The sequence below is a fragment of the Aspergillus costaricaensis genome (assembly GCF_003184835.1).
Source record: "Aspergillus costaricaensis CBS 115574 unplaced genomic scaffold BO79scaffold_9, whole genome shotgun sequence".
NCBI classification, from domain to species: domain Eukaryota; kingdom Fungi; phylum Ascomycota; class Eurotiomycetes; order Eurotiales; family Aspergillaceae; genus Aspergillus; species Aspergillus costaricensis.
In genome coordinates this window covers 451987-476393 of record NW_020291809.1, presented here as the reverse complement: position 1 = coordinate 476393, position 24407 = coordinate 451987, and the positions used below count along the sequence as shown (strand labels likewise).

General features: G+C 50.6%; 5 protein-coding genes across 5 annotated transcripts; 2 read left to right on the top strand and 3 right to left on the bottom strand.

The window, feature by feature from the left end:
• Window positions 1–60: 60 nt before the first annotated feature.
• BO79DRAFT_281068 (putative MFS transporter) lies at window positions 61–2178 on the bottom strand (the record flags this gene model as incomplete). The annotated part of the gene is made up of 9 exons (XM_025688123.1): window positions 61–87; window positions 186–530; window positions 617–856; window positions 940–1059; window positions 1128–1328; window positions 1382–1488; window positions 1539–1630; window positions 1679–1754; window positions 1824–2178. 9 exons carry the CDS (start codon window positions 2176–2178, stop codon window positions 61–63), a joined length of 1563 nt encoding a protein of 520 aa, XP_025541692.1.
• Window positions 2179–3566: 1388 nt separating this feature from the next.
• BO79DRAFT_142925 (SRR1 family protein) lies at window positions 3567–4766 on the top strand (the record flags this gene model as incomplete). Its single annotated transcript, XM_025678299.1, has 3 exons — window positions 3567–3874; window positions 3930–4571; window positions 4637–4766. The coding sequence occupies 3 exons, from the start codon at window positions 3567–3569 to the stop codon at window positions 4764–4766; spliced, it is 1080 nt and encodes a 359-aa protein (XP_025541691.1).
• Window positions 4767–5752: 986 nt separating this feature from the next.
• On the bottom strand, window positions 5753–10673 carry BO79DRAFT_142580 (fatty acid synthase alpha subunit FasA; the record flags this gene model as incomplete). Its single annotated transcript, XM_025678286.1, has 3 exons — window positions 5753–5866; window positions 5919–10594; window positions 10643–10673. 3 exons carry the CDS (start codon window positions 10671–10673, stop codon window positions 5753–5755), a joined length of 4821 nt encoding a protein of 1606 aa, XP_025541690.1.
• Window positions 10674–11937: 1264 nt separating this feature from the next.
• BO79DRAFT_286293 (fatty acid synthase beta subunit) lies at window positions 11938–18357 on the top strand (the record flags this gene model as incomplete). Its single annotated transcript, XM_025688454.1, has 4 exons — window positions 11938–17230; window positions 17274–17756; window positions 17805–17920; window positions 17965–18357. The coding sequence occupies exons 1-4, from the start codon at window positions 12088–12090 to the stop codon at window positions 18355–18357; spliced, it is 6135 nt and encodes a 2044-aa protein (XP_025541689.1). The 5' UTR covers window positions 11938–12087.
• Window positions 18358–18393: 36 nt separating this feature from the next.
• BO79DRAFT_281044 (FAD/NAD(P)-binding domain-containing protein) lies at window positions 18394–23005 on the bottom strand (the record flags this gene model as incomplete). The annotated part of the gene is made up of 4 exons (XM_025688122.1): window positions 21490–23005; window positions 20689–20699; window positions 19253–19930; window positions 18394–19190 (listed from the first exon to the last, which is right to left on the bottom strand). The coding sequence occupies exons 1-4, from the start codon at window positions 22878–22880 to the stop codon at window positions 18394–18396; spliced, it is 2877 nt and encodes a 958-aa protein (XP_025541688.1). The 5' UTR covers window positions 22881–23005.
• Window positions 23006–24407: the final 1402 nt, after the last annotated feature.

Here is a 24407-nt window from a genome sequence, read left to right as displayed (position 1 = left end):
AACCACACCATTCCCAACACATACTACTCACCACACCCATCCATACTCATAACGAACCGATCAATAAACATACCTAAACCTCGGATTCTACCCCACTGTCAGCCTCACAAACCAACACACACACACACACACACACACACACACACACACACAAAGGCAGAAAGAAGGGAAAGTAGAAAACATACCTCAAAATCCGTCAAATCCTCCATAACCCCCTCCCCATCCCCTTCCCCACCACCATCAATAGTACTACTAGTACTACTCAACTCCCTCATCTTATTCCTCCGGATCAATAATAATCTAATCCCCCCGGCACAAACAATCTGACACACCGCACACGCAAGAATCAACCTACACCCGGTCTGATACACCGGCGCCTCACTCGCCAGGAACGCATGCGGACCGATAATATTCCCGATACAGTAGGCCAGGAACACGAATGCCGTGGCGGTCACGCGCTTCGTGTATCCGCCCATGTTGCTGGAGGGGAGTTGGAGGGCCAGGACGAGGGAGGTTACGAAGGAGCCGATCTGTACCATTATCATCAATATCATTTATTATTAATATCTTAGTTTCACGGGGGGATGGGGGAGAAGATGGGGAAAGAGGGTCTCACGATATAATACCCAAATAACACGCCATATTCCCGTTCTCGGGGTAACTTCCATAAAAGACATACGCCGATCACAGTCGGGATTAGATATGCGATCATGATTAGGGTGCGGATGTTGGGGATGCGGGTTGAGAGGTAGGTTCCGCTGAGGATGAAGAGGACTTGGAAGGCGCCTTGGGGGATGCCGAGGACGGTGGTTAGGAGGGGGCTGGTTACGAGGCCTTTGATTATGAGTTTGCCGAACTATATTTATTTCATTCTGTGTTAGTGGGGTTGTGGTTATGGTAGGGGAGATAGGGTATGGATGGGATGGGAGGGGGGTTTACGTTGGCTACTCCCCCGTTGATCGTCTCGTTCAGTAATGTGAATAGGAATAATAGCCAGACTTGGGGATCGAGGAAGGCTTCGCGGATTTGGTACCATTTTATGGATCTATTGAGTATTCCCTATGGCTTTTTGTTAGTATAGTGTGGGTTGGGCTATAAGGAAGAAGGGGGATATGGGTAGGGGCTACAGTTTGATTCTTCCTTCCCCTGCCGATGAGCAACACCTTCTCCTCCACGGTGAATCTCTTGCTTGAGAGAATGCTGTTCGGGAGGAATATCATCATCACCACGCCCCAGATGATTGTGGCGCCGCCGCAGATGAGGAATACCGCGCGCCATACGGGGAAGGTGTCGAGTTGGCCGATGGCGTAGGTGAGGAGGCCGCCGACCTGATTTTATCTATTAGATTGATTTGGAATGGGATGGATGTGTGGGTACTCACCATCGATCCAACGCCATTACAGCAGTAGAATATCCCCGCGCGGAGAGGCTGCTCTTGTCGGAGGTACCACATTCCGACGATCATCATGAAGCAGGGTGTTATTGGGGCTGTACTTGTTAGTTGGTAGATAGGTATGGGATGAGGGTGGGTTTGGTACATTCGAAGCAGCCTAGGAGGAATCGACAGATGGCTAGGCCGGTGAAGTTGTCGCAGGCAGCTGTTATCATGAGGATGGAGCCCCAGGCGATTCTGGTTGTTGTGTTAGTGGGTTGTGCATTTGGGTTTGGGGAGACTCACACGAAGGATGAGACGACTGTCCCGATGGGTAGGCGTTGCGCGATGTAGCTGGCGGGGTATTCCCAGAAGAGGTAGCCTATTATCGGTCTGGTTAGCGGCGCTGGATGTATTCTGACTGTGTCGGGTGTATAGTATGTGGGGTTACCGAAGTAGAATATACTCGCTAGCCAGCTATACTCGTTACTGTTGATATGGGCATTGGTGAAGAGGTCGAAGACGGCGCTGTATGAGAGGGCTTGTTTATCAATGTATTGTAGACAATATGTCCCGCACATCAACGGCAGAAGAATCATGTCGATCCGTCTCCGTAGTTTCTTCGTCCGGGATGGATCATCGAGCATCTCTTGCATCTGGTCGTGGGATATGCCATGTTCGTGGAGAAAGATCTCGGCTTCGTCTAGGTGGGTGATTTGGCCGATGTCGACGTCGTCGACTTTTGTTGTAATTGGGATGGTCTTTTCTGGGTCTTGGGGCTTGGTATTTGATGTTGTGTCTGTCATTGTGAGGGCAAGTGTTGTCTAGCTGGGGAGAAAGTAGAAATTGGGGAATGGGGAGATATAAAGTGTATTCATGGCCTGTGGCATTGCGTTGCTCTGATAAGCTGCAGCAGCCACATGATGGCGAGCCGCGAGACGTGTGTCGATAGCATGGCTCTTGGTCTGAGCGATAAGATCAATGCGTCTGGGTTATATTGCCGTATACAGCAAGATGCACGACCATCTAGGTGATTATAGGCTATCTCGGAGGGTTTCCGAGATAAGACCAGGTGATAAGATGAAATGCGGGGTGCGCGATCGGCATCAGAAGTAGAGCCGATGAGTAGCTGAGATGTGTCTGTAAAGCCTTCGTTTTTCGTTGGAAGGTATAGAGATGATGATTATGATATGTAAGTTGTACTTTGTACTGGTCTTTGTATAGGCACTAGATGGGTGTTAAGCTTGCAGTTTGGGTTGCCTTGGTAGGTGGTAGGAAAACCATAGTAGACGGTCTTTTGTCCACTGATTATTATAATTCAGACATTACCAAATGTCTGTAGGTAAAGTAGGAACAGTGAATAGAATTGTCATGATCCGCTGTTTGAAGGAGACTGAAGAAAAGACAGGTAGTCACCGCAGCTGTGGAAGTTACAGTCTATAACCTAAGTATGAAGGTGAACTAGAAACGACGAAGCTTGGCAACGCCTACTACGGCTGAACTACCACAGCCAATCAATCTTTCATCGCGTCTTCGAGCAGTGCTCGACCCGACGGAAGGCCGCCGCTGTTGGCCGCATCCCGGCGCATGAAGAGCGACTACAACTCCAATCAGCTACCACTCAACTGTTGGATGAACCTCCAAACATATGAAAATGATCCCAAATTAACCCAGAAACCAATGATACACACCCTCCCTCATGAAACAGCTTATGCACGTGAGATTATATTTATAAAATAATCTACATTAATTAATATCCCTGCTGCTGCAAACCTGACCTGCAACCCAACTTAGCGCTGCTGCTCTGCATCTAGTTATAAATATATCCCCCTAATATTACTTAGTATAGTAATCCAACACGTTCTATCTCTGGAAACCGCACTATTCGGGTGATATTAATAGGGTCCAACCACTTTAGTAAACTACACTTGACCAATCACACCCCCCGGAAATTTCCAACAGGTTGGAATGGATCGTCCGGGAACATGCTGGGCTGGGATTGACAGCGGTTGCTGCCGCTGCGGCTATACCCATCTATTTCTGGGGTTGGCAAACATCTATATTCAGCTGCTGCATGTTCTCAGTGATGTAGTCATGGCTTCAATATTTAAGTATTGTGGAAGTTCCCGTAGAGATGGTATTCATCAACAAGCACTTATAAATTAAAGCATCATCCAGAAATCAAACCTTCGCAATGGCAGCCATCGAATATCCATCCACCCCGGCCTCTATCCCCCTCCACCATCACCAAGCAACCATGGAAGCATCTCGATCTTCCGATGCCGAGAGACGACAGAAGGAAGAAAACCTCGCCAAAGCCAAAGCTAATGTCCAACGTATTATGCAACTTTACCGCTCTGGGAAGCCACTATTTACACGGACACTCTTGAAGGACCTTCACGAGCAGATAATTCAGGGAAAAGACAAAGTTAAGATCCCATCTTGGAATGGTGAGGCAAAAACATACAGCCTCGAAGTTCCTAAAGACCTCGCCGAAAGATGGTAAGTCCAATCTGCTCCAATCAGACACAGTCTGTCACTCTAACAGAGGAAACAGGCGCAGATATAACATCGACTATACCAGCATCCAGCGCTTAACAATGTTCGACCCACTCCTTCTCGATCTGCTGTTGGACCCCCCGACCCCCGTCTCCATTACGTATGTGCGCGACCCAAGCCCTCCTGGCGTCACCCCCAAAGTGATCGACGATACATTCAAGCTGGTCCGCCGGGAATGGCAGGAAAGCGAGACATGCTCTAACCTAGAGGGCTCTTTCGTGAAACCGAGGTTTGATCCGGAGGCAATTACAATCACCAAAATCGTTGCCTTTGGACTGGGAACCCTCGGCAAGAACAACATCGGGCAACTTCCGGTCCGCTCTTATGCCCAACATGCTGCTACGTTGACTATTGCCGCCGTTTTGAAGGAACGGAATATAAGTCAAGGTCTTGATGTGCAGTGCTTTAGCCAGGATCCGTGGTACAATGAGACAGATATTGAGTTTCTGGGAGGTCTCGGTATCACGGTGCTAAAAGACCCTGAGGGATTTTTGGAGATCGATGAGCAGACGCTGGTATTCTCTGTCGGTCCCGATGTTCCCGTTAGGCAGATCGTGGCAGATGTGCAATGGCCGGCTGCTATGGTTTGGAATAGTCCGCTTTCAGAGGTACAGATTAATCGGGGAATGTATTGGGCGCGGTGAGCTATTCTTCTCTTGCGTCCATACTTTTTGTTCTTGCTAATATGTGACTTATGTGTAGTAGTCCGATGGAGGCTGATCCTGATTCAGAGAGGGTCGGTAGTATGCTGCGCAACTATGACGGTGTGCAACTGGACGATCAGGCTGATTATTTTGGGGACTTGACTGTTTATGCGAGAAGGCCGCGTTCTTAGTATACAAGCGAGGAAAGGGTGTGATAATCCGTGATTTGGTAGTGCATGCGACAAGAACTCCCATAGTCATCAGGGTTTGTAGGTGGTGTGAATAGTACCGTGATAGTTTTCCTATATTCCGGTTATTCACAATCAATGTCCACCCTATTGCACATTGATGGCATTATATATCTGGCTCTGCATGAGCCTCATTAAAGTTATAGTATAGTCTCGAGATACCTCAAAACGTATTGCAAAAAGTCGAATCCATCCAGAAATTGATATCAACTCTCATCGCAATGATAGATCCATTCAACCAACATTGTTGCTAAAAGGTGTCTGGAGAGGTGATCTGGTACTAGCAGCCGATGTGTCGGCCAACAAAGCTAAAAAGCTGGTTCTAAGCTGATATGCAGGTTGACTGCGCTGCTTGCGGGTTGCTCAAGAAGGGATCAATCGTGGAGTCTACGAACCTGGACGATGAAGCAGGGACCTATTTAGTGGATAATGCGTAAATTCCTGTTGGCTGATTATCCCTGAATCTAAAGACGGGGAGGATTGTAGGTCCAGATGATTTTGCATCAACACTGAGGTTCGCTTGTAAGACAGTGAAATTCGTTACCACCAGCTGTATAAAAGGGACACAAGGTTGTTTATCGTAATTCCTTGGAGATACTCTGCCATTCATTGACGCGATGCAATAGGAAAGCGCCCATGGCACGTGATCGGAAAGCGGACGATCCCTTATCCGTTGTGGAACAAGTCCGGCTTCACTTTCCTTCCTTTTCTCTTGCACACACCATCTTTAGGTCTACTCTCGGTTTCCTGCCAAACTAGGTGTAATCCTTGTATTTCCAGCCAGGCGTTGAACTCGGTAACCAGTGTTTTTTTTAGGATGAAACAGACCTTATGTGCTATCTATAAGGATTATCACTGAGACTGTCTGGAAACATCACTCTACTTCCTGATCGTCCTGGCACTAAGAATGACTGGGGCCGATAAGTCACTCAGGCCCACCTGGCTAGCGCTACGGCAGCAGCCACTTCCCCAGAATGGCCGATCGCCAGTTCAATCTTGCTGATACCCTTGGACATCGCCACAGCGTGAGCGTGTCCGTGAAGCTGAGCCATGTTAGTTGATACTGGAAATCAATGGTGTAATGGCCAAACATACCTTGACATAAGGATTCCCGCTTTCTTCCAGGATCTCGATATTTTGCATCGCAGCCCCTGCACCCATAGAAGGCACCCGGAAGCTTTTGAAAACGGCCTCTTTGGCACTCCACCGACCCGCAAATGCGGAGCGTGGGTTCGCTGCCTTAGAACAGTAGTCTCGTTCTGCAGGTGTGAAGTTGCGCTGCAGAAAATTGAGGTTTTCAATGTGGAGGCTCATGATCTCCTCCACGTCGACTCCAACGCTGGTTGGTGTCGTTGCACCGGAGCGCCGAGTAACACGCTCGAGCAGAGACTGAACAAGCGCAGCGGTGACATCCGATCTCTCGCCTACACTATCTGGACTAGGAGCTTTAACTGGAGTCTCCGCCCCGAAGGAGTCATCAGCAGCTAAGCGACTGTCCGGGTTAAGGAAGACACTTTGCATAGTCTCAGCACTTTTCCACGGTGGATCACATTTGACTTGGACCAAGGAGTTCTTCATTAGCCGTGTGACAAATTCCACGTTGGCTGTTCGTTGCCTCTGTAACACTCGAGTTCGGTAGTCTTCAAATGTTGCAGTCGGAACCGCCGCGAAGACATACCTGGGTGTTACTACCACAGCCAACGCACCCTTTTGACCAAATCCAAAGGAGGTGAGCATGATCGCCTTCATGTCAGGCACCTTCATTGAATCCATGGGATAGACCAGATGCTTAAACTGTCGGAGCTGCTCATCTATATTGTCTGCGTTGCGGTTCCCTGGGACTATGCTGTCGCGGAACATTTGTATGCAGCCGTTAAGTTGCCAGGCGCCTGCAGCTGCCTTGGGATGCCCTGTCACAGATTTCTGACACACGCAGAGTAGCGGATTACCTCTCCGTCGACCCAGGTGGTTCATCTGAGTATTGATAACCTCCCCTTCGTTAAGCTCATTAGCTCGGGTTGAAGTCCCATGGCTCGAAACAACACCTATGTCATCGATCGATAGGGCCCATGTTGCTAGTGCGGCTCTTAGGGGAGAGATGCTGGCATCTTGCAAGCGGATACTGTTAGCCCACCGGTGCTGGGCATCTCGTAGCCTTGATTTCATTCTTTCTTCGGTTGCACAGATGGTACTCTCAGTTTGGCACGTGCTGCTCACTTGCCCATCCCATGCTTGCTGACGAATTTCGGCTACCTCTCTTTCGAATCCCGCACGTCGAATTTCAAGATCCAGTAACGGCGAGTGCCGGGCGTCTGCTGATTCTCGTGCAGCCGTCAGGATTCCCTTGCCTGGGGCCGGAATCGATCGGCCGATTTGATCACTCGCCATTTGGGTGTAAGCAACAATGCCATAGATTGGCAGTCCCATCTCGAGGGCAAGATCAGCAGCCATCACTATTTGTACTCCACAGCCAGCAGACTCTGCAAACCCGCTACGGGAGCTTGTGGTAGGGCGAGAGAACTCTCCCGGAAGACGACCTTTAGCCAACTCTTCTTTGGTATTTGCAGTAGCCTTGATGCCGGCGAATTCGTAGGCGACTTCTTCTCCAAAATCATCACAACCCCCAACAATAGCAACTTTGCACTTCCCACTCTTAATAGCTTCGCATCCGCTGTCCAATGATTCTATGGCTGTGGCACACGCCCCGACATGGGTCCTGAGTGGACCCGAGGAAGAAAGAAGAAGCATGTTCACCCATGCGCCCATGGTGTTAGAAAAGTGATCAAGTATAATATCTCCTTGGACTGGCCGATCGAGATACCGGTCGCGGTACATGCTCTGGATTGTCTTCATAGGACCGCCTCCAGTACCTAAGCAGTTGGCTACCTCAGAGACCTGAATATACTGATACATCTGATATGGATCTTTGATGCCAGCAGACAAGAATGCCTCCGAGACGCAGCAAAGGGCATACAAAGTAGTGGGGTCGGCCTCCTGAACAATATCCCCGGGAATGCCGTATCGCAAAGGGTCCCAACCCTTGGGGACCCTTCCGCCCACTAAAGGGTGGAAAGGAATTGCCTTGGGCACCATTACCACAGCACCCTTCTTCATGAAGACACGATAATTGTCCGAATTTAAGATTGGTTGGACAAAGACATGGTCCCCATGGCGCAACTTGAATGCTTCGGCCGCTGACTTCGAGCTCTCGAATGGCGGCAGATCATCTTCGATCGCAACTTCATGCATGAACTCTATTCGTGATGGATCGTAGGCGTTGAGTCCATCAGGTTCAATAAAACGAAGGCCGGAGTTCTCTATAATCTGTTGGTGGTACCTTTCAGGAATCTCGTCATCCGAGATCGGCTCGCTTGTCACGACATCGATCCATCCAACGTATGGCTGGCCCTTGAGATCGCCTGTAATGTGTCTGATCAGACCCATCATCCACGCCATCTCAACGTAACCTTCTAACGAGAATTGACCCTGGCTTTCCATTTCCCATCGTGTTCGTGAGCTTCCCCATGGCCCAAGCTCTGAGAATCCTACGATGACGACCGTTTGCGAAAGGTCAATCATTCCTTGAAGATCGGGAAGCCTCGCCATCATAGCCTCCTGCCTCGCTATCGAAGGGAACCCAATATTGAGGTTGGCTCGCTTATTCCTTACTTCTGGCTCCTGTGCATGAGAGTTTGCCTGCTGTCCGTGGAGGGCTGCTTCGTGATGTATCTCCTCTTCCGCCAGAACAACACCCAAACGAAGATTTTCGGCCACCGCCTTACGACTCGCTGCGATATGTTCCTTTAAATTCCACATGGCCCCAAATCCGCCAGTTAGATCTGCATATACAGGTGTCTCTTCGGCAAGAGCAGTGATGGCCGGTGATAGCAGCGCCAGGATATTGAAGGCCATCTCGGCCCTGCTAAAGGTGATGACACCGAGCTTTTCCATCTCTGCTGCTATCATATCCGATGAGTGCATCAATCCAGTTCCTCTAGTCCACCCCATGACGGCTCCACAGATAGTGGCATACGTCGACCAGCTTTCGGAGTGGAATCGATTGAATAAGGACTTGAGTCCAATCTTGGCCTCCGCATAAAGGCCGTCTCCACCGAATGTCCCTTCATTGCATGACAAGGGTAGAACCACCATCGTCGGTCTGGTGTTTATGCGTCGCTTTTCCTTTTCGCGACAAACGAGACCCACCAGCCGCAGGAGGTTCACAAGCATCCCTCGGAGGGCAAGTTCCTGACGGCTGCCTAGAGTGTCGGGCTCACCGGTTTGGGGAATAGCGGCAAACGGAATGATGCAATCCACGTCATTACCAGCAGATGCTTCTGCGCCGTATATATGTCCGATTATAGCCTCACAGTCTTGTCTGCTGGCTTGGTTCATTGGGAGTAGCGTCAAACTAGCCCCGCGAGCTCCGTACTTCCTGAAGAGACTCTGGTAGAACCTAGCGGTCGTGGAGATTGTACGGCTTGTAGTGACAAGGACCCTTGCACCACCGGCAAGAAGCCCTTGGATAATCTCTACAGCAATGGAATCAGGACCGGCACCTGTCACAAGGACTGTTTTACCAACATAACTGAAACCCGTGGTGAGGCCAGCATCCATCACTTGATGAAGCATCTCAGTAGCTTTTGCGTCGTACGTCCAGTCCTCATCGACGTTGCGTGTTCTAAGATGCACAAAAGGGGTGGGCGCTTTGGTACTGGTACGAGAATGATAGCCTCGGCGGATTACGTCCGCGTAGCTGCATGCCGAGCGACTTGTTTCCGTATATTCCAAACGTCCTGAGCTGCGGATACTGATACTTGGCATCAAAGGGGGCAATGTGTGGATGTGTACAGGGTCAGTCGCTTGAGCCCGAATTCCTAATTTCAGGAATTGGTTCAACATCACAACATGGCCTTTCATCTCGCAAGCTGTGGAAGTTGACATCTCCAGTCGATGTAAGATGATATCCGTGCAGCCAGGGTCCCAGCGATTCAGAATTCGACTTAGGCGACCGCCTTTCTCTGAAAGCACTGCGTCTTTAGATCCCTGTGAACTCGCATATATCCACTTAAGCAGGTCTTCACGGACCCAGTTCCACGAAGAATCATAGTGTCTGACTTGTTGGAGATTAAAGCTAGGTCGGACGCCTTGTAGGAACTCCTCGCCAAATTCTGCATTCCACTGGTCCAAACTTTCTTGCAAGTCTGATATATGATCCACCGACTGTGCTGAATCCTCGAGATCGCCAGGCTTGATCTTCAGATAATCTGCAAGCAATTTCAGCTGCTTGTGTTGGAGATCTTGTTGTTCCTTTCGAAGTTCACTGAGCGCCACTGCATCTATTGGAGTGGGCTCCGAGTATCCATTTTCGTTATCTAGTCGTCGCTGCGTTGGCAACATAGTTATCCCTTCGAACTCCGCGTATTGACCAACGAGGTTGTCCAGATATGCATGCGCGGCCCCTGCATCCGCCAGACGAGATGACGGCTGCACAGTAATGGCAAGGCATATAGGAATCATTCCATCAGGGCCCTCCAAGCCCCACTTTGAATGCATGTACATCTGTGCCGATCTCTGGTTAAATCCTGCCGGCATTTTGCTTGATATAAACCTGGATATCAATGCCGACATCTGTTTCCCAGGCTTGCCTGAAAATCGTCCCTGAAGTGCTTCCACTAGGTTGGCCAAGGACATATCTTCCATGCTTTCCGGGACGCGGCCAAATTCGGCGACCAAATCACCTATCAGCTCATTTTGAAGAGTGGACTTTCCTGGAGAAGTCAGTATGTTGACCATGAAGTATCGTTAATGGAACACACCTCCCGACAAATTCCGGATCGTCGTGTCCATTGGCACTTGATCGAAAGAGCATCGCAACTTCTGACCCGTGATCGCTAAGAGAATGTGACGCGCCGAAAGTGAAACTTTGGCGCTGGGTACATGAGCAGAAGTCTTTATAGGGGTGAAGGGCAGGGATGCTGCTACTGATTCTGACTCTCCATCAGATCGAGAGCCTTCTACGGCAACGGCCAATTGAGTCGAAGTCGATGCTGAGGTTGTCCTTTGAATGGTGGATGGCAGTCGCACAGGGTCTGGATATTCATAGAGTATTCTGTTCCTGTCATCTTGATACGAAATAAATTGCAAATGCGACCACTGCGATGGAGTATGTCGATCATGATGTATAGAAGCGGACTTTCTGGCCATCCTTGTGAGCGTACTCCGCGGACCGATCTCGATGAACCGCTGCACTGGCGATGGTCTCCGGAGAAGCTCGTTCTGCGTTTCGATCCTGAGCATTATCAATGGCTGAATCGCAAATTAGTGGGAAATGGAACTCACCATCTTACTGGAGATGCTAGCTGATACCTATGAGCGGCGTTCAACATATCGCACTTGTGCTTAGGAGAGTCAGGGAACCTACGCAAGTAGCTCGATGAACAACCTGTACGCCAAATCTTTCTCCTCATGCCTAGTGGCTACCTTGCTGTGGGTGGGTGAACCTACTATCCCATTGGGAGCCATGGAAACAAGCTCTATGGGTGTAGAAGTTATCAAGTCGGCGCTTGTAGGTTCCTTGCTAGAAGGCTTAGAGCGTTGCGAGATTCAGATTAGATTTGGGGCAGGCGCATGAGAGAAAAGTCGGCCAATTACATTCTCGATCGGGACCATCCTGGTAATAGGCGAATACCGGAGCCACTACCGCCTGGTCGCGATGTGAGTATAGAAAGACTACCCCCGACGACTGCGCTTCATGTACATCGACATCTAGGCTGCCAGATGTGGAGGTGAAAAGTACCAGATCTCCTGGCCTCTTTTCTACTGGAGTCTATTTCCAACCAGTCACAGGGAACCTGACGTGTTAAAAGCCTCCGGGTGGCTAGGCACTAAAACTCCGTCTGCGAAACTCCGGGGAGGACAAGTGTGGGTGTAGGGCTGGGCCTGGCCAAACTCCGGCCAGGCAGAAGGGTTTCAATAAGATTATGCAGAAGAAAGTGGGCTGTTTCCCGTCATTGACTACCCGGATCAGCAATGCATCTACACACTAGTGGAGAAAATTACTGCAGGAAGAGTCTGACCCCATATCGCGATCTCGAACTGACTAGGAGCGCCGTCGACAACGCAAAGGATGGACTAGTGTGTGCTGCACGAAAGTCTACCTCCGACTCCAGAGTGATGAATCAACGAGTGGACTATGTTATGCTTCAAAATGAATCACTGAAGATTAATAACTGGCTGGATCTTGCAAAATAGCGAGGTCGGCATGGCACTTGAGATTTCCCCTACTGGTGTGGCATATTCAGCGCCGGCAGATGCCATGTGCGCTGCTCTCTCGCCCTCGCCACCAGTGTCTGATACGTCATCCCCAGCTCGTTCTGTTACAGCTGATCTTTATTTCGATCTTATAGACAGCAAGCTAGTTTTACCGATTCCTATCAAGCACTTCGCATGCATCCAGTCATATAGAACGGCGTTTATATCGCACTTCTCTTCTCACCCCAACATTTCGCAGGATCCAGCCTTGTTATGTTTGGCTTTCATTGAGTTTCTTCTTGCCCAGCAAGGGCTTTCCAGGTATTTACTAGCAGCTGTATTCCGAGCTTTTGAGGCCGAATTCTTGCACGGCGATAACGAGATACATTGCCTCATCGCGGAGTTGACTACGGTCGCTAGCGAACGGCAGAAGTGGTTAAGGATCTATTACGATGCTGTTGAGGCCAGTGGTGATATAACATGTACAGCCTCGCGCAGCCTTTCCAGGGGCAGCGCTTTATTAGACCATGTGCAGGCTAGTGGATTTCGTCTAATGGCCGTATTTGGTGGCCAAGGTGAGGCAAGTCGGACATGTGTGCAGGAGTTGGCAGACTTATACACCACATATAGGCCTCTACTGGAGTCTTTTATTCAGCAGACTGCTACTTTACTTTCTGAACTTTCTAGGCTTCCAGATTCCTGGTTCAGTCGCCATGGACAGTCACTGGACTTGATGACGTGGATCAGCGACGTATCGACTATCCCAGAAGGTGAATACATAGCCCAGGCTCCAGTCAGTGTTCCTGTTATCGGGCTGCTGAGCCTGGCACGATATACAGTGACCTGCCGGGTTCTGCACATGGACCCAGGGCAGCTACGTGCGATGCTTTCGGCAACTATCGGGCACTCGCAAGGTTTATTGATATCCACAATCATATCCGCGTCCGACTCCTGGGATACATTCTATACAAACTCCCACCTTGCACTTGAAGCTTTGTTTTGGCTTGGATTGGAATGTCACCAAACTGCGCCCAATAGCTATTCGAGAGTGATCACGTCCGCCCTGAATGAGACAAACGCTGCGCCGTCATACATGCTTAGTGTGCGGGGTGTTTCTAGGGAGCAGCTTGGATCTATACTAGGTCGCTTGAACGAAACGTTACCGCGAGATGAGAACATCCAACCAGCCTTAGCTAATGGGCGTGACCATTTTGTGGTGGCAGGACCAATTGCATCCTTGGTGCATTTGGATAGTCAGCTCCGGGGCATGAAAGGCCCCGACACTGACACTAGTCGGGTTCCCTTCAGCAACCGGAAGCCGGCTATTCAACATGGATTCCTACCAATCAGTGCACCATTTCATACCGAATACCTTGCGAAAGCTGTCACAGCCTTGAAGTCACGGTTCCCAGGACAATACATCGCGAAGGAGCAACTAAAGATTCCCGTCTACCACACGTCCACTGGAGAAGATTTGCGGAAGCGTTGTGGGAATATACTGCATGAAATTTTCAATGCCATTGCTCGGGAGAATTGCGATTGGCCCACAGCTTTATCTGGAGAAGAATTCTTCATGTCACCATCGCACATCATCGTTTTTGATCGCGGTGGACTTGGACCGATGGTTCAAAGAATTGTGGAAGGGAAGGGCGTCCGCGTTATTCAAGGTGGCGATCTCGAGACTCGTGACTCTGATATAGGTACCATGCGAGATCTATTCTCTCCGCGCCTGCTCGACTCGTCTTTGAGGCCTCTTAGCTGGGCTCAACAGTTTCGACCGCGTCTGACCGCAGGATCCATACGGACGCGGATTTCTAGCCTTTTGGGTACCCCTCCGGTGGTTGTAGCTGGTATGACACCCACTACTGTTCACTGGGACTTTGTTTCTGCCATAATGAATGCTGGATATCATGCAGAGCTTGCCGGAGGTGGCTACAGGGACAGCTCTGACATGACTACCGCAATCAACGACCTTGTTGCTCATATCCCCGCCGGTCGCGGTATCACCTGCAACATTATATATGCTAAGCCCCAAGCCATGCGGTGGCAGATTGCATTGATACGTCGACTGTCTCATAATCGCGTGCCTATCGATGGTATAACAATTGGAGCTGGCGTTCCCTCCATGGAGATAGCATCGGAGTATATTCGGACTCTAGGGCTGCGCTATATCAGCTTCAAGCCAGGATCGTTGTCAAGCATTCGACGGGTGATCGACATTGCCAGGGCACATCCCGACTTTCCAATCATACTGCAATGGACAGGTGGGCGTGGCGGAGGTCATCACTCTTTCGAGGACTTCCACGCTCCGATACTCAGTACTTACGCGACTATTCGACAGCAGCATAACATGTATCTAGTAGCTGGAAGTGGGTTTGGTGATAGTGAAAGTATATACCCTTACATAACTGGGCAATGGTCACTACCATTGGGTTATCCGTGCATGCCTTTTGATGGTGTGCTACTGGGAAGTCGTTTGATGGTAGCTCGGGAAGCACATACCTCATCTTCTGTTAAGGACATTATCTTCAGGACACCTGGTGTTCCTGACTGCGACTGGGAGAAAACGTACTCTGGACCTGCTGGTGGAATCATCACGGTACAGTCAGAACTGGGCGAGCCCATCCACAAGATTGCAACCAAAGGTGTGAGCTTATGGGCAGAAATGGATGAAACTGTTTTTAGTCTGCCTCGGAAAGACCGCATTGCATACCTGGAAAAGCACCGGAGTTCGATAATACAGCGCTTGAATGCTGAATTTGCCAAGCCGTGGTTTGGCCGCAACAGTTTGGGTGACATAGTGGACCTGGATGACATGACTTACACTGAAGTGTTGCATCGTATGGTGGAGCTGATGTATGTCAACCAGCAGAAACGGTGGGTTGACCCATCGTATGTTGTCTTTACCATGGCCATGGCCACTCGAGCATTAGAGCGCCTACTTCGGGTTGATACCCTCAAGTCAGACCTCACACAGTCGGTCCTATCCGAAGCTCCGATGCAGTTCCTGGACGCCTTCACCGTTGCGTGTCCTAGTGCTTCCCACGAGATCATGAATCCAGAGGATGTTTCTTTCTTCTTGATGAGGAGTAAAATGCCAAACCAGAAGCCAGTCAACTTTATTCCTGCTTTGAATGATGACTTTGAGTTCTATTTCAAGAAAGATTCACTTTGGCAGGCAGAGGATGTTGATGCTGTTGTCGACCAAGATGCTGAACGAGTTTGCATCCTACAAGGCCCGGTGGCAGCTCAATACTCCGTTCGGCAAGACGAGTCAGCAAAAGAAATCATGGACAATATAATTAGTGGCCTCGTTGAACGTATGCAGCGTGATAGCAGTACCGACACCTCTTCGCCTAGTTCAGGCAGCGGACTGATCACGCCAGAGTCTTGGTCCTCAGTATCGGGTGCCAAGGAGATTGCTATGGACGAGCTCGCCCTCTCATCCACAGCTTCGGAGACTACAGATGATCGTTCCCTTTCAGTGGGTGCCGTCATTACCAAGAGCGAAAACTTGCCACCGTGGCTACGGGCCATCTTCGAGGACAAGGTCATCTCTCGAAATCGACGACGCCAAAAGAATCCATTTCAGCAGTTCATCGCATTGTACCCGGACACAAAGGTTCGATACAATGCTGAGCATTCAGACGCGTGTGTGACTGTTCAAGACCCGTGCGGAGCTACTTCTCTCATGAAAGTGTCGTGTCTCGATGGCCTCGAGATCAGAGTAGATCTCTACCCTCCTCAAGTCTCTGATCCACTCCAGTTGGTGTACCGGTATGATCCCAACGGCATCCCGTTCGCGCTTACTGAGATCACCTCGAAGCGAAATGCACGTGCGAGGACTTTTTATAGTAATCTGTGGATGCAGAAGGCCGATATTGGCATTCAGGAGACTTATCACGGTCGGGAAATGATTCTCACACGCGAACTGGTGGATGGTTTGATCGCCGCGGTGGGTCCGGCATTCCCGGATTCCCGACTGATCAAAACAAACTCAGATATCCTGCCAATCAGCGCTGGGATAGTCATTGCGTGGGACGTTATCACCAAGCCTTTGGTAACTGGAGAGATCGATGGTGATTTATTATGTCTGGTTCACCGTTCTAATACATTCGAGTACTGTGCCGGTGCAGAAACATTACGTGTTGGTGATGGTGTCAGCTGTCGGTCGCGGGTGCAAGCTGTGTATGTGGAGGATGCAGGCAAAGTGGTTGTTATTGAATCCCAGATTATTCGATCGGGAAAAGCGGTCATGAAGATCACATCTACGTTTCTGTATCGAGGTTCATTTCGCTCTGAGTCGACATTCAGACGGGAACAAACGCAGTGGGCACTCCATATCAGGTCAGCCCTGGAAGAAACGGTCCTGCGGCGTCGCCCGTGGTTTCAGCTGCACAATACTGCCACAACTCTTGTAGGCAGAGGTCTTGTCTTCAGTATAGAGACTCATGAAGTGGACAAAGAGAGTGGTTTCAAGGGCCTTCGTGTGACCGGAACCGCTTGCTTAGATGATGGTGGTATTCCGGGTCAGGAGGTCGGATTTGTTGACTTTGAATGCGCTCATTGTGTTGGAAATCCAGTGCTGCAATTTCTCGAGCGCAGAGGGGTCCGAGTGAGCAAGCAAACGATGCTACACAAGCCAGGATGGACTGGTCCCTCGTCCATTGAGATCCAGATGCCAGTCAGTAATCAAGCGTACGCTGAAGTATCCACGGATTACAACCCGATACATGTGTCGACCATTTTTGCCTCTCTGGCAGATCTCCCGGGCACAATATGTCACGGGATGAGTACATCAGCAGTTGCGGTAGCGGCATTGGAGCACCTAGCTCTCGGGGGTGATCGTTTGCGTCTTCGACAGTTTGCAGCGAAGTTTACCGGAATGGTTATGCCACTGGAAAAGCTGGTCGTCCATATACAACATACTGGGATGATCGATGGGCGCATGCGATTGACAGTTGAAGTTGTCCGGAAAGATAGCCAAGAAAAGGTGTTGGAAGCAGAAGCCGTGATAGACCAGCCTGCAACTGCTTATCTCTTCACTGGTCAAGGCAGCCAGAGCAAAGGCATGGGCATGGATCTGTACCAGTCAAGTCCGGTGGCCAAAGCTTTATGGGATGAGATTGATGCGCAATTGTTTGCGTCGTATGGTACGTAATCTGCTGATGCTGCGACAAACGCTTACGGAAATAGGCTGGTCTGTTTTGGACATTGTCAAGAACAATCCAAAGTCGGTTACCGTCCACTTCGGAGGCAAGCGAGGCCGCCAAATCCGACAGAATTATCTCGCCATCACTACGGAGACAGTGCTCGCCGATGGATCCCGTGTGGAGACCCCTGTTCTGCAGGGGCTCAGTCCATGTTCGACCTCTTACACATTCACTGATTCACGGGGACTGTTATACTCTACCCAGTTCGCCCAACCGGCGATTTTGCTGTTTGAGGCAGCGGCAGTAGCCGACCTCCGTAGCAGGGGCTACATATCACCAGATGCAATGTATGCGGGTCATTCGTTGGGAGAATTCGGGGCGTTATCCGCTCTGTCCAATTTAATTCCCATGGGAGCTCTGGCAGAGTTGGCGTTTTACCGGGGACTCATGATGCAGGCATCTGTGGCAGGGGGCAACGGGAACGCGTACGGAATGGTGGCGGTCAATCCTAAGCGTGTTGGACGATGTAAGTTACACGAGGCTGCTACAGGCTGGGCTTGGGCTGACTGTTCAGTCTTTGATGAAGCAGGTTTGAGTAGGCTGGTGCAAAGGATTGGTCTGGCTAGTGAGGAGCTTCTCGAGGTAGTCAACTATAATATTGACGGTGAGCAATATGTGTGTTCAGGGACGGTGAGTATTCGAGCCTCTTTGCCTTGTGAATGCTAATGTGTTAGGTGACCAATCTTTGCGTGCTTGGGCGGATGCTGGACTACATCTCTCAGCCCGATGGAATGGAGTTACAACATGACAGTATAATCCATCAGCTACTTTTCGAGGCAAGAGAATTATCGCCGCCGATACAGCTTCGACGAGGGCAAGCCACGATTCCATTAGAAGGTATCGACGTGCCCTTCCACTCGAGTCACCTGCGGTCAACTGTGGACCGGTTCCGACAGTGCTTGCTCCGACCGGGGTTTCTGGAGGGAAACGTGGATCTGGAAGCACTGCGACGGTACATCCCCAATGTAATGGCGCGACCATTTTCAGTGAATGAGGAGTATATTCGGGAAGCATACGAGAGGACACACAGTCCCGTCCTAGAAGAGATGTTAAGAAAGGGTGTGTAAATAGATACCCTAGAATTCCATCACTGCGTACGCTAGCTAGTTCCACAAACACCAACGATATTGTCTTTCCACTTCTGCCACCATCGCATCCACATTAAAATACCACACCCGATGACTCCTCTCCTTGATATCTGCAAACGCACGATCCATATCCGCCCCAATACTCTCATCCATCCACTCATACGTCCATCCCACCTCGCGACTACTCCTCACCAACCACTGCGACCGCTCATACCTCACCCTCGAATACGCCCTCACCGCCGCCTCCAACGCCCCATTAACCTCCACCCCACGATCCACATCCTCCCTCGCCCTCCTAATAGCCGTAACCAGCGCCAACGCATCCTCGACCCCCATCCCCGCCCCGGCTCCATGATGCGGCGACGACGCATGGGCCGCATCCCCAACCAGCGCCACCCTCCCTTCCGCATACTTCGGCACCGGACTGTCATAAGTATCAAAAACAGCCCACTTATCCAGCTCCTCAGGCAGCAGATCAATCACAGCGCGCACAAACGGACCCCACTCCTTGAACGCATCTACGACTTCGCTCTTCTTCACTGGTGCCGTCATCCCAGAGTGCATCCAGTCACTCGGGTCCTGCACGAACGCAACGACATTCATGAGCTGCTGCTTTGCGACGGGGAAATGCAGCACATGCGCTCGTGGCCCACAGTGCATGTGTTGGCGCAAGGCGCGGTAGCGGCCTAGTTTGCTGATTGCGGTGGTCATTGGCACCAGGCCCCGGAAGGCGAATTGATGGGTGTATTGAGGTTTGGTCTGGGGGTAGAGATGGGTGCGGATGAGGGATTTGATGCCGTCGCAGGCGAGGGCTATCATACTACATCAATATCATGTCGCTAGGGATGAATTGTAGATGGGAAGAAGCACATACCAAGGTCACATTCCACCCCTCCCCCATCACTAAACGCCAATTGTATCCTCCCTGAAGGGAGATACTCAAACTCTTCCACCCGCTTATTATATTCCACTACACCCTCAGGCATAAGTTTCATCACTTCATCGAGAAACTGCCCCCGATGACATCCTTCAAACCCCCTTGGGCCGGCATACAACTTGTAGACTTTTCCGGAGACGTGCACACCTTTACCCTCATCCTCGCCTGCCCTATTTCTATTATTATCTTCAATTCTATCTGAATAATGATCCCCTCCGATCCCCCTAACTTCCACACCTACTCCCTCCCCACCCTTCGACGTCCCCCAACAATCACCTCCCGTATACGTCCTAAACCCATCCACAAACCGCATACAGTAATCGGGATTTTCCGCTTCGCCGTTGAGTGTCGCTACGCGGGCTACGCACTCCGCGATGCGCGGGTCCATGAGCGTCATGCATTTCCGTGCGCAGGTCGTGAAGCCGATTCCGGCGCCGAGTTCGTGGGTTGTGGCGGATTGTTCGTAGATTTTCATGCGGAGGGTTGTTTGGTTGATGTTGGTGGAGGAGGTGGAGGAGGAGTTGGGGATGTTGAGAAGGCCTAGGGCCAGGAGGGTGCCGATTAGGCCGGAGCCGATGATGGCGATTTCGATAGGAGGTGTTTTTTCTGTCATTGCTTCCTTATTGGGGTGGTTGTGATGGATGATGTGTATGTCTGATATGATAGAGGACGTAATCATTTAGTGTATACTACTAACTAACAAGTTTACTACTATCGCTGATAGTATCTACTTACACAGTAAACAATCAGAAGTAAGTAAGCAAGGAATGCTTAACCATGTTAAGCATCCCCATCATCCCAGTCCTTGCTAAAACCAGTGTAACACTAATGACAGATTAGTAGTAACACAATATGTATGTACCCCAGGAACCACGAACCGATTTTATGAATTGAACCAGGACCAGCATCTTAGCTTAGCTTCTTGTGCTACGTCACACAGTCCGCAGTTCCCTCCCTTCTTCCGTTGGTTGTGGTGTTGCACAGAAACTGGAGTACAGGCTAGGATGTGATTCCCGGAAGAAGGAATATCTTGTTCGGAGGGGAAGGGAGACTTTGGCGTGCGGTCGGTTTGGGAATACCTCCATTACTATCACTCGTGTTTTCTCTTCGGCTGGTTATGGTTATTGTTGTGGTACAACAACTGAAAAAGTGCCACTGATCATGTTTTGAACCGAAGCGTAAAGATTCTCCGTTAGGGTAGGAAATATATTCCAGATCACATACTTACCACCACTACTAAGTTAGTACTAGTATCCTGTGGTGTGTCTCATGCACTACTATTGAACTGAGTGATTTCTCTTCATATATGAAACCCGTTTCACCATAATCCATGTCTGTCACACCTGTTCATATTCCCCTCTTCAATGTTGCACAAATGCTACCCCTGAAGAACATTACTATTGTCATGTTATAATGTGGTGAGTTGTGTTGTATTGGTCCGGTCCGGGCCGTACGGGCGGGCGGGCGGGCGGCGACGGAACAATCAATGAACCAAGGAACATATTGTACGGGCGGACAGACGGGAAGATGAAACGGCGTTTACACATTCCTAATTCTAAATGTTTAGCTAGTATCTGAGGGGTATATGTGTGGTGGTTTAATTCTCCGGAAGTCGCTCCTTCGTATTGGGTTGTTACACTGTGTGTGTCTGGTTTGTGTGTTCGGGGATATGAATGCAGGAGTTTGGTTGACGGACGGTTCGGGGATTTCTATGGGTTATTGTTAGGGGGAATGGAGTTTAGAACTGGGGAGGGGAGAGGACAGGTCAGATGGGTGTGTAGTGTAGAGCCCGGGGCAGGGGTGAACTGTGCTTCTGCTCTGCTTCTGCTTCTGCTCGTGGGAGTGCCGATTACGGAGTTTGGAATGTGGGATTGGAGTGGGGGTTGAGGTGCATGTTGCATGTTGCAGGTGGAGTGTGAGGTGTCATATTTGGGGTGAGCAGTTTAATTCTACTTCGCTTCATAGATGTTGGTGATTGTGCTGGGAGAGGCAGAGGCAGCAGACGGGATGTTGAAGGCAGGGAGGCAACGATGATGGATGGGAGTAGAGATACTCCCATACTGTTGGAGGGTTACTGTGTTATCTACAATTGAGTTCGAACTACTGTAGATCGCGAGTCATGTCTATCTCGTTATCATTTACTATCATGGCACGTATACTATCACCCAATATACTCCACCCACTCTCTCCACCGCTCATCCTCTCTCAGCCCCTCCATTTCCCATCCATCCAAACACAGTAGCACTTCTATTCCCGTCTCTTGACGAGATTCCTCGTCTCCAACACTGCCATACCAGTCCCCCGCCGGTCCGATATAGCAACCGCCTGGCAACACTCCTCCTCCTGGCCGACGGACTCCCTCGCACCGTCCCATTGCACCCCCCAGACACAACCGATCATAGTCCACATGGGCGATACTGGAGCAACTCAAATCCGTAGCCGGCTGAAACCCGCCCCCGCTGTAGGCAATCTTGCTCTTGTCTGGCTGCCGCGCTAGAAACGTAGCGTAGTCGCGCACGGCATCTAGCGTGCGTAGCTCGGCAACTTGATCCCGAAGCTTCGCAGCCAGCGTACCCAGCGGCAGCGAAGTGATCTCGCCCAGCGGGAGACGGAGGGTAGCGGTACGGATCATGTGTCCCATGTAGGCTGGGGAGAGGTGCAAAGTACGACGGAGGTCCATGGCACGAGAGATTTTGGAGACGTCAGTAGCAGCGAGCGGGCTAGGGGAGTGGTGGAGACGAGTAAGCGTTAGTCGTTGCCAGATAAATGCCGTGAGGGCATCATTGGGGGTGATCTGCACAGGGGTGCTGTGTGATGGGGAGGCGAGTGCGGCCTCGGCGTAGATCGCCTCGACGGCCCGTCTGGACAAGTGAAAATAAGCCCATTGGAAGGTGGGGAACAGTGCTGTCAGGTTAGGGGGGATCTTCGGCATGAACGAAGGGAGATACTCGCAGTAGTCGTAGCGGAGGGGCTGGCTGTCATCCAGCAGGGGAATTAGATCCCGGCGGTCCAGGTTGCCCTCGGTGACCTCGGCCTTTGGGATCGGTTCGCCCCGCGTGAGACGGGCCAGTAGCGAGGCGATTTGGAAGATGCCACTGGCGTCGATGATGTTATGCTGTGCGGCTAGGGTGAGTAGGAATCCTCCATTCAGGATATTGGCTTGAATGTCGAGCACGGGGGCGGGTTCAGTATCTGGATAGGGGATGGGGAAGACTGGGTGGGGAGGGGAGAAGTGGGTGCTTGGCATTTGGTTGAAGGGAAAATGTGCCGTTCGCAGAGTGTTATAACTGGGGATTTGGGGATCCGAGCGATGGTCGACGTAGCGGATGATGGGGGATTTGCGAACTGGATAAGGGACGACTTGGTAGGCACCGGTTGAGGTGGGCGAGGCACCCGTCTTGATGACCTGGCCTGCCAGAATGGGGAACAGGGTTAGCAGCCGCTGCACTGCGGATTCTAGGTCAATGGTGGGAGTGGTGTTGGAGGCGAGCTGGAAACAGAGGATGGCGTGAGTGTAGGACTGAAGGAGGGGCAACTGGCCCAGAATGTCCTGAGTGTGAGCCATGGCGATTTGTCAATTGTATCGCGATTGATTGCTAAGTTGATTGCTGTTGATGATAGTGATGATAGGGTTGATGTAAAGCCCGGCTGTCAATGGTGGATTGCCATCGCGACCACGCTTGTATAAATAATGCATAAACACCAGGAATAAGAGAAATCACTGGTCACAGGCAAGTTTCACGAACTGCCAACCAGTTTCACAGTCAGATGGCCGGTGCCAGGCAGTTTGGTTCTGAATTCCTTCCAGCATGGCAGCTGTAGGGACGGTCAACCCGCATGCACAACAGATCAATTCATTGCTCTGTGCGCATTGTCCCTTTCAGCTCTGTAGTTTTACCACTTTTGGTAGCATTATTCCTCGTCTAATTTCCCTCAGTGACATGGTGGCATTTTCTTCTGAAGGATCCACCATTTTGGCGCCAGTATCGGCCCGTCCGAATTGGCAAAAAGCAAGCATCAATAGTGGCTCCATTTTGCAGGCGATCCTCAGCTGGTGATCCACGAGCTGATCGATCTCGGCCCGATTTGGCTGTCTTCTTCTGTCAATTAACCATTTCCAGTAAGACTGGTCTCGTCTGGAATTAGTTGCCAGTCAGTTGGGACCAGGTTGCAGCAGTGGTTCAATTGTAATGCAGCCAGCAGTGGATGGGGCCCACGGGAGAGACGAAATGGAGACGCCACCAGCCCTGAAATGGTCACCAGAATCACAAACTTTGCACCTTCGCTCAGCTTCCACCGCCCACTACGCTAAAACCCACCGAAATTTAATATAATGCTCATTAATGCCAGACGACTCATCGCTCGGATCTCGATTCTGCACGCACGCCAATCAGGATGGTGCCATCCGACCGGCTGGCCCGAGCGGATCCTCCAGTCTCTGATCTATCGGTGCGGATCCTGCCACTAGCGATGAACCAAAGCTCATCCCGACAGAACTTTCGCCTCCACTTGTTGACAAAATCACCACGTATCCTGTCCTTATTTTCCGTGGGTCGCACAACTCGCCATTTCTTCAGGTCGGACGGTCCCTCACAGATTCTGAATGAACTGCAGCTGCCAGATCTGACATACGAATCACTGAGTGGTTTTTTTTTGCTCCTTCCTCTCTTCTTTCCGGTGTGGTGGACAGCAGGTTGGCTACTATTCTCCTGCTTTCTCACTGCATCCGCTCTGCTACTCTGTCCTTCCCTGCAATCAGCATCTCTCCTGCACCACCGGTGGGTCTGGCCCTGAACAATGGGCCCGGTACTTCTGCACCTCGTGCAGTCTGTGAATCCACTAGAGCAGCTCGTGTGCAGTGGTCCCTGTGGCTGGCTGATTACCCATCCAGAAGCCCTGTAGTCGGAGATCACCTTGGAGGTCTGTTCCCACTGATAGCATGATGTCGGTGGCTCCAGTTTATCGTGGATCCCCCGGGAAATAGGATGATTCTTCACTCCCAAACTGGCAAGACAATTACTCGTAGAGACAATAGTTTGAGGGACATCAGAATCCGCTGCCAACTTCTGTCGTCAACTTCCTGTCACCCGGC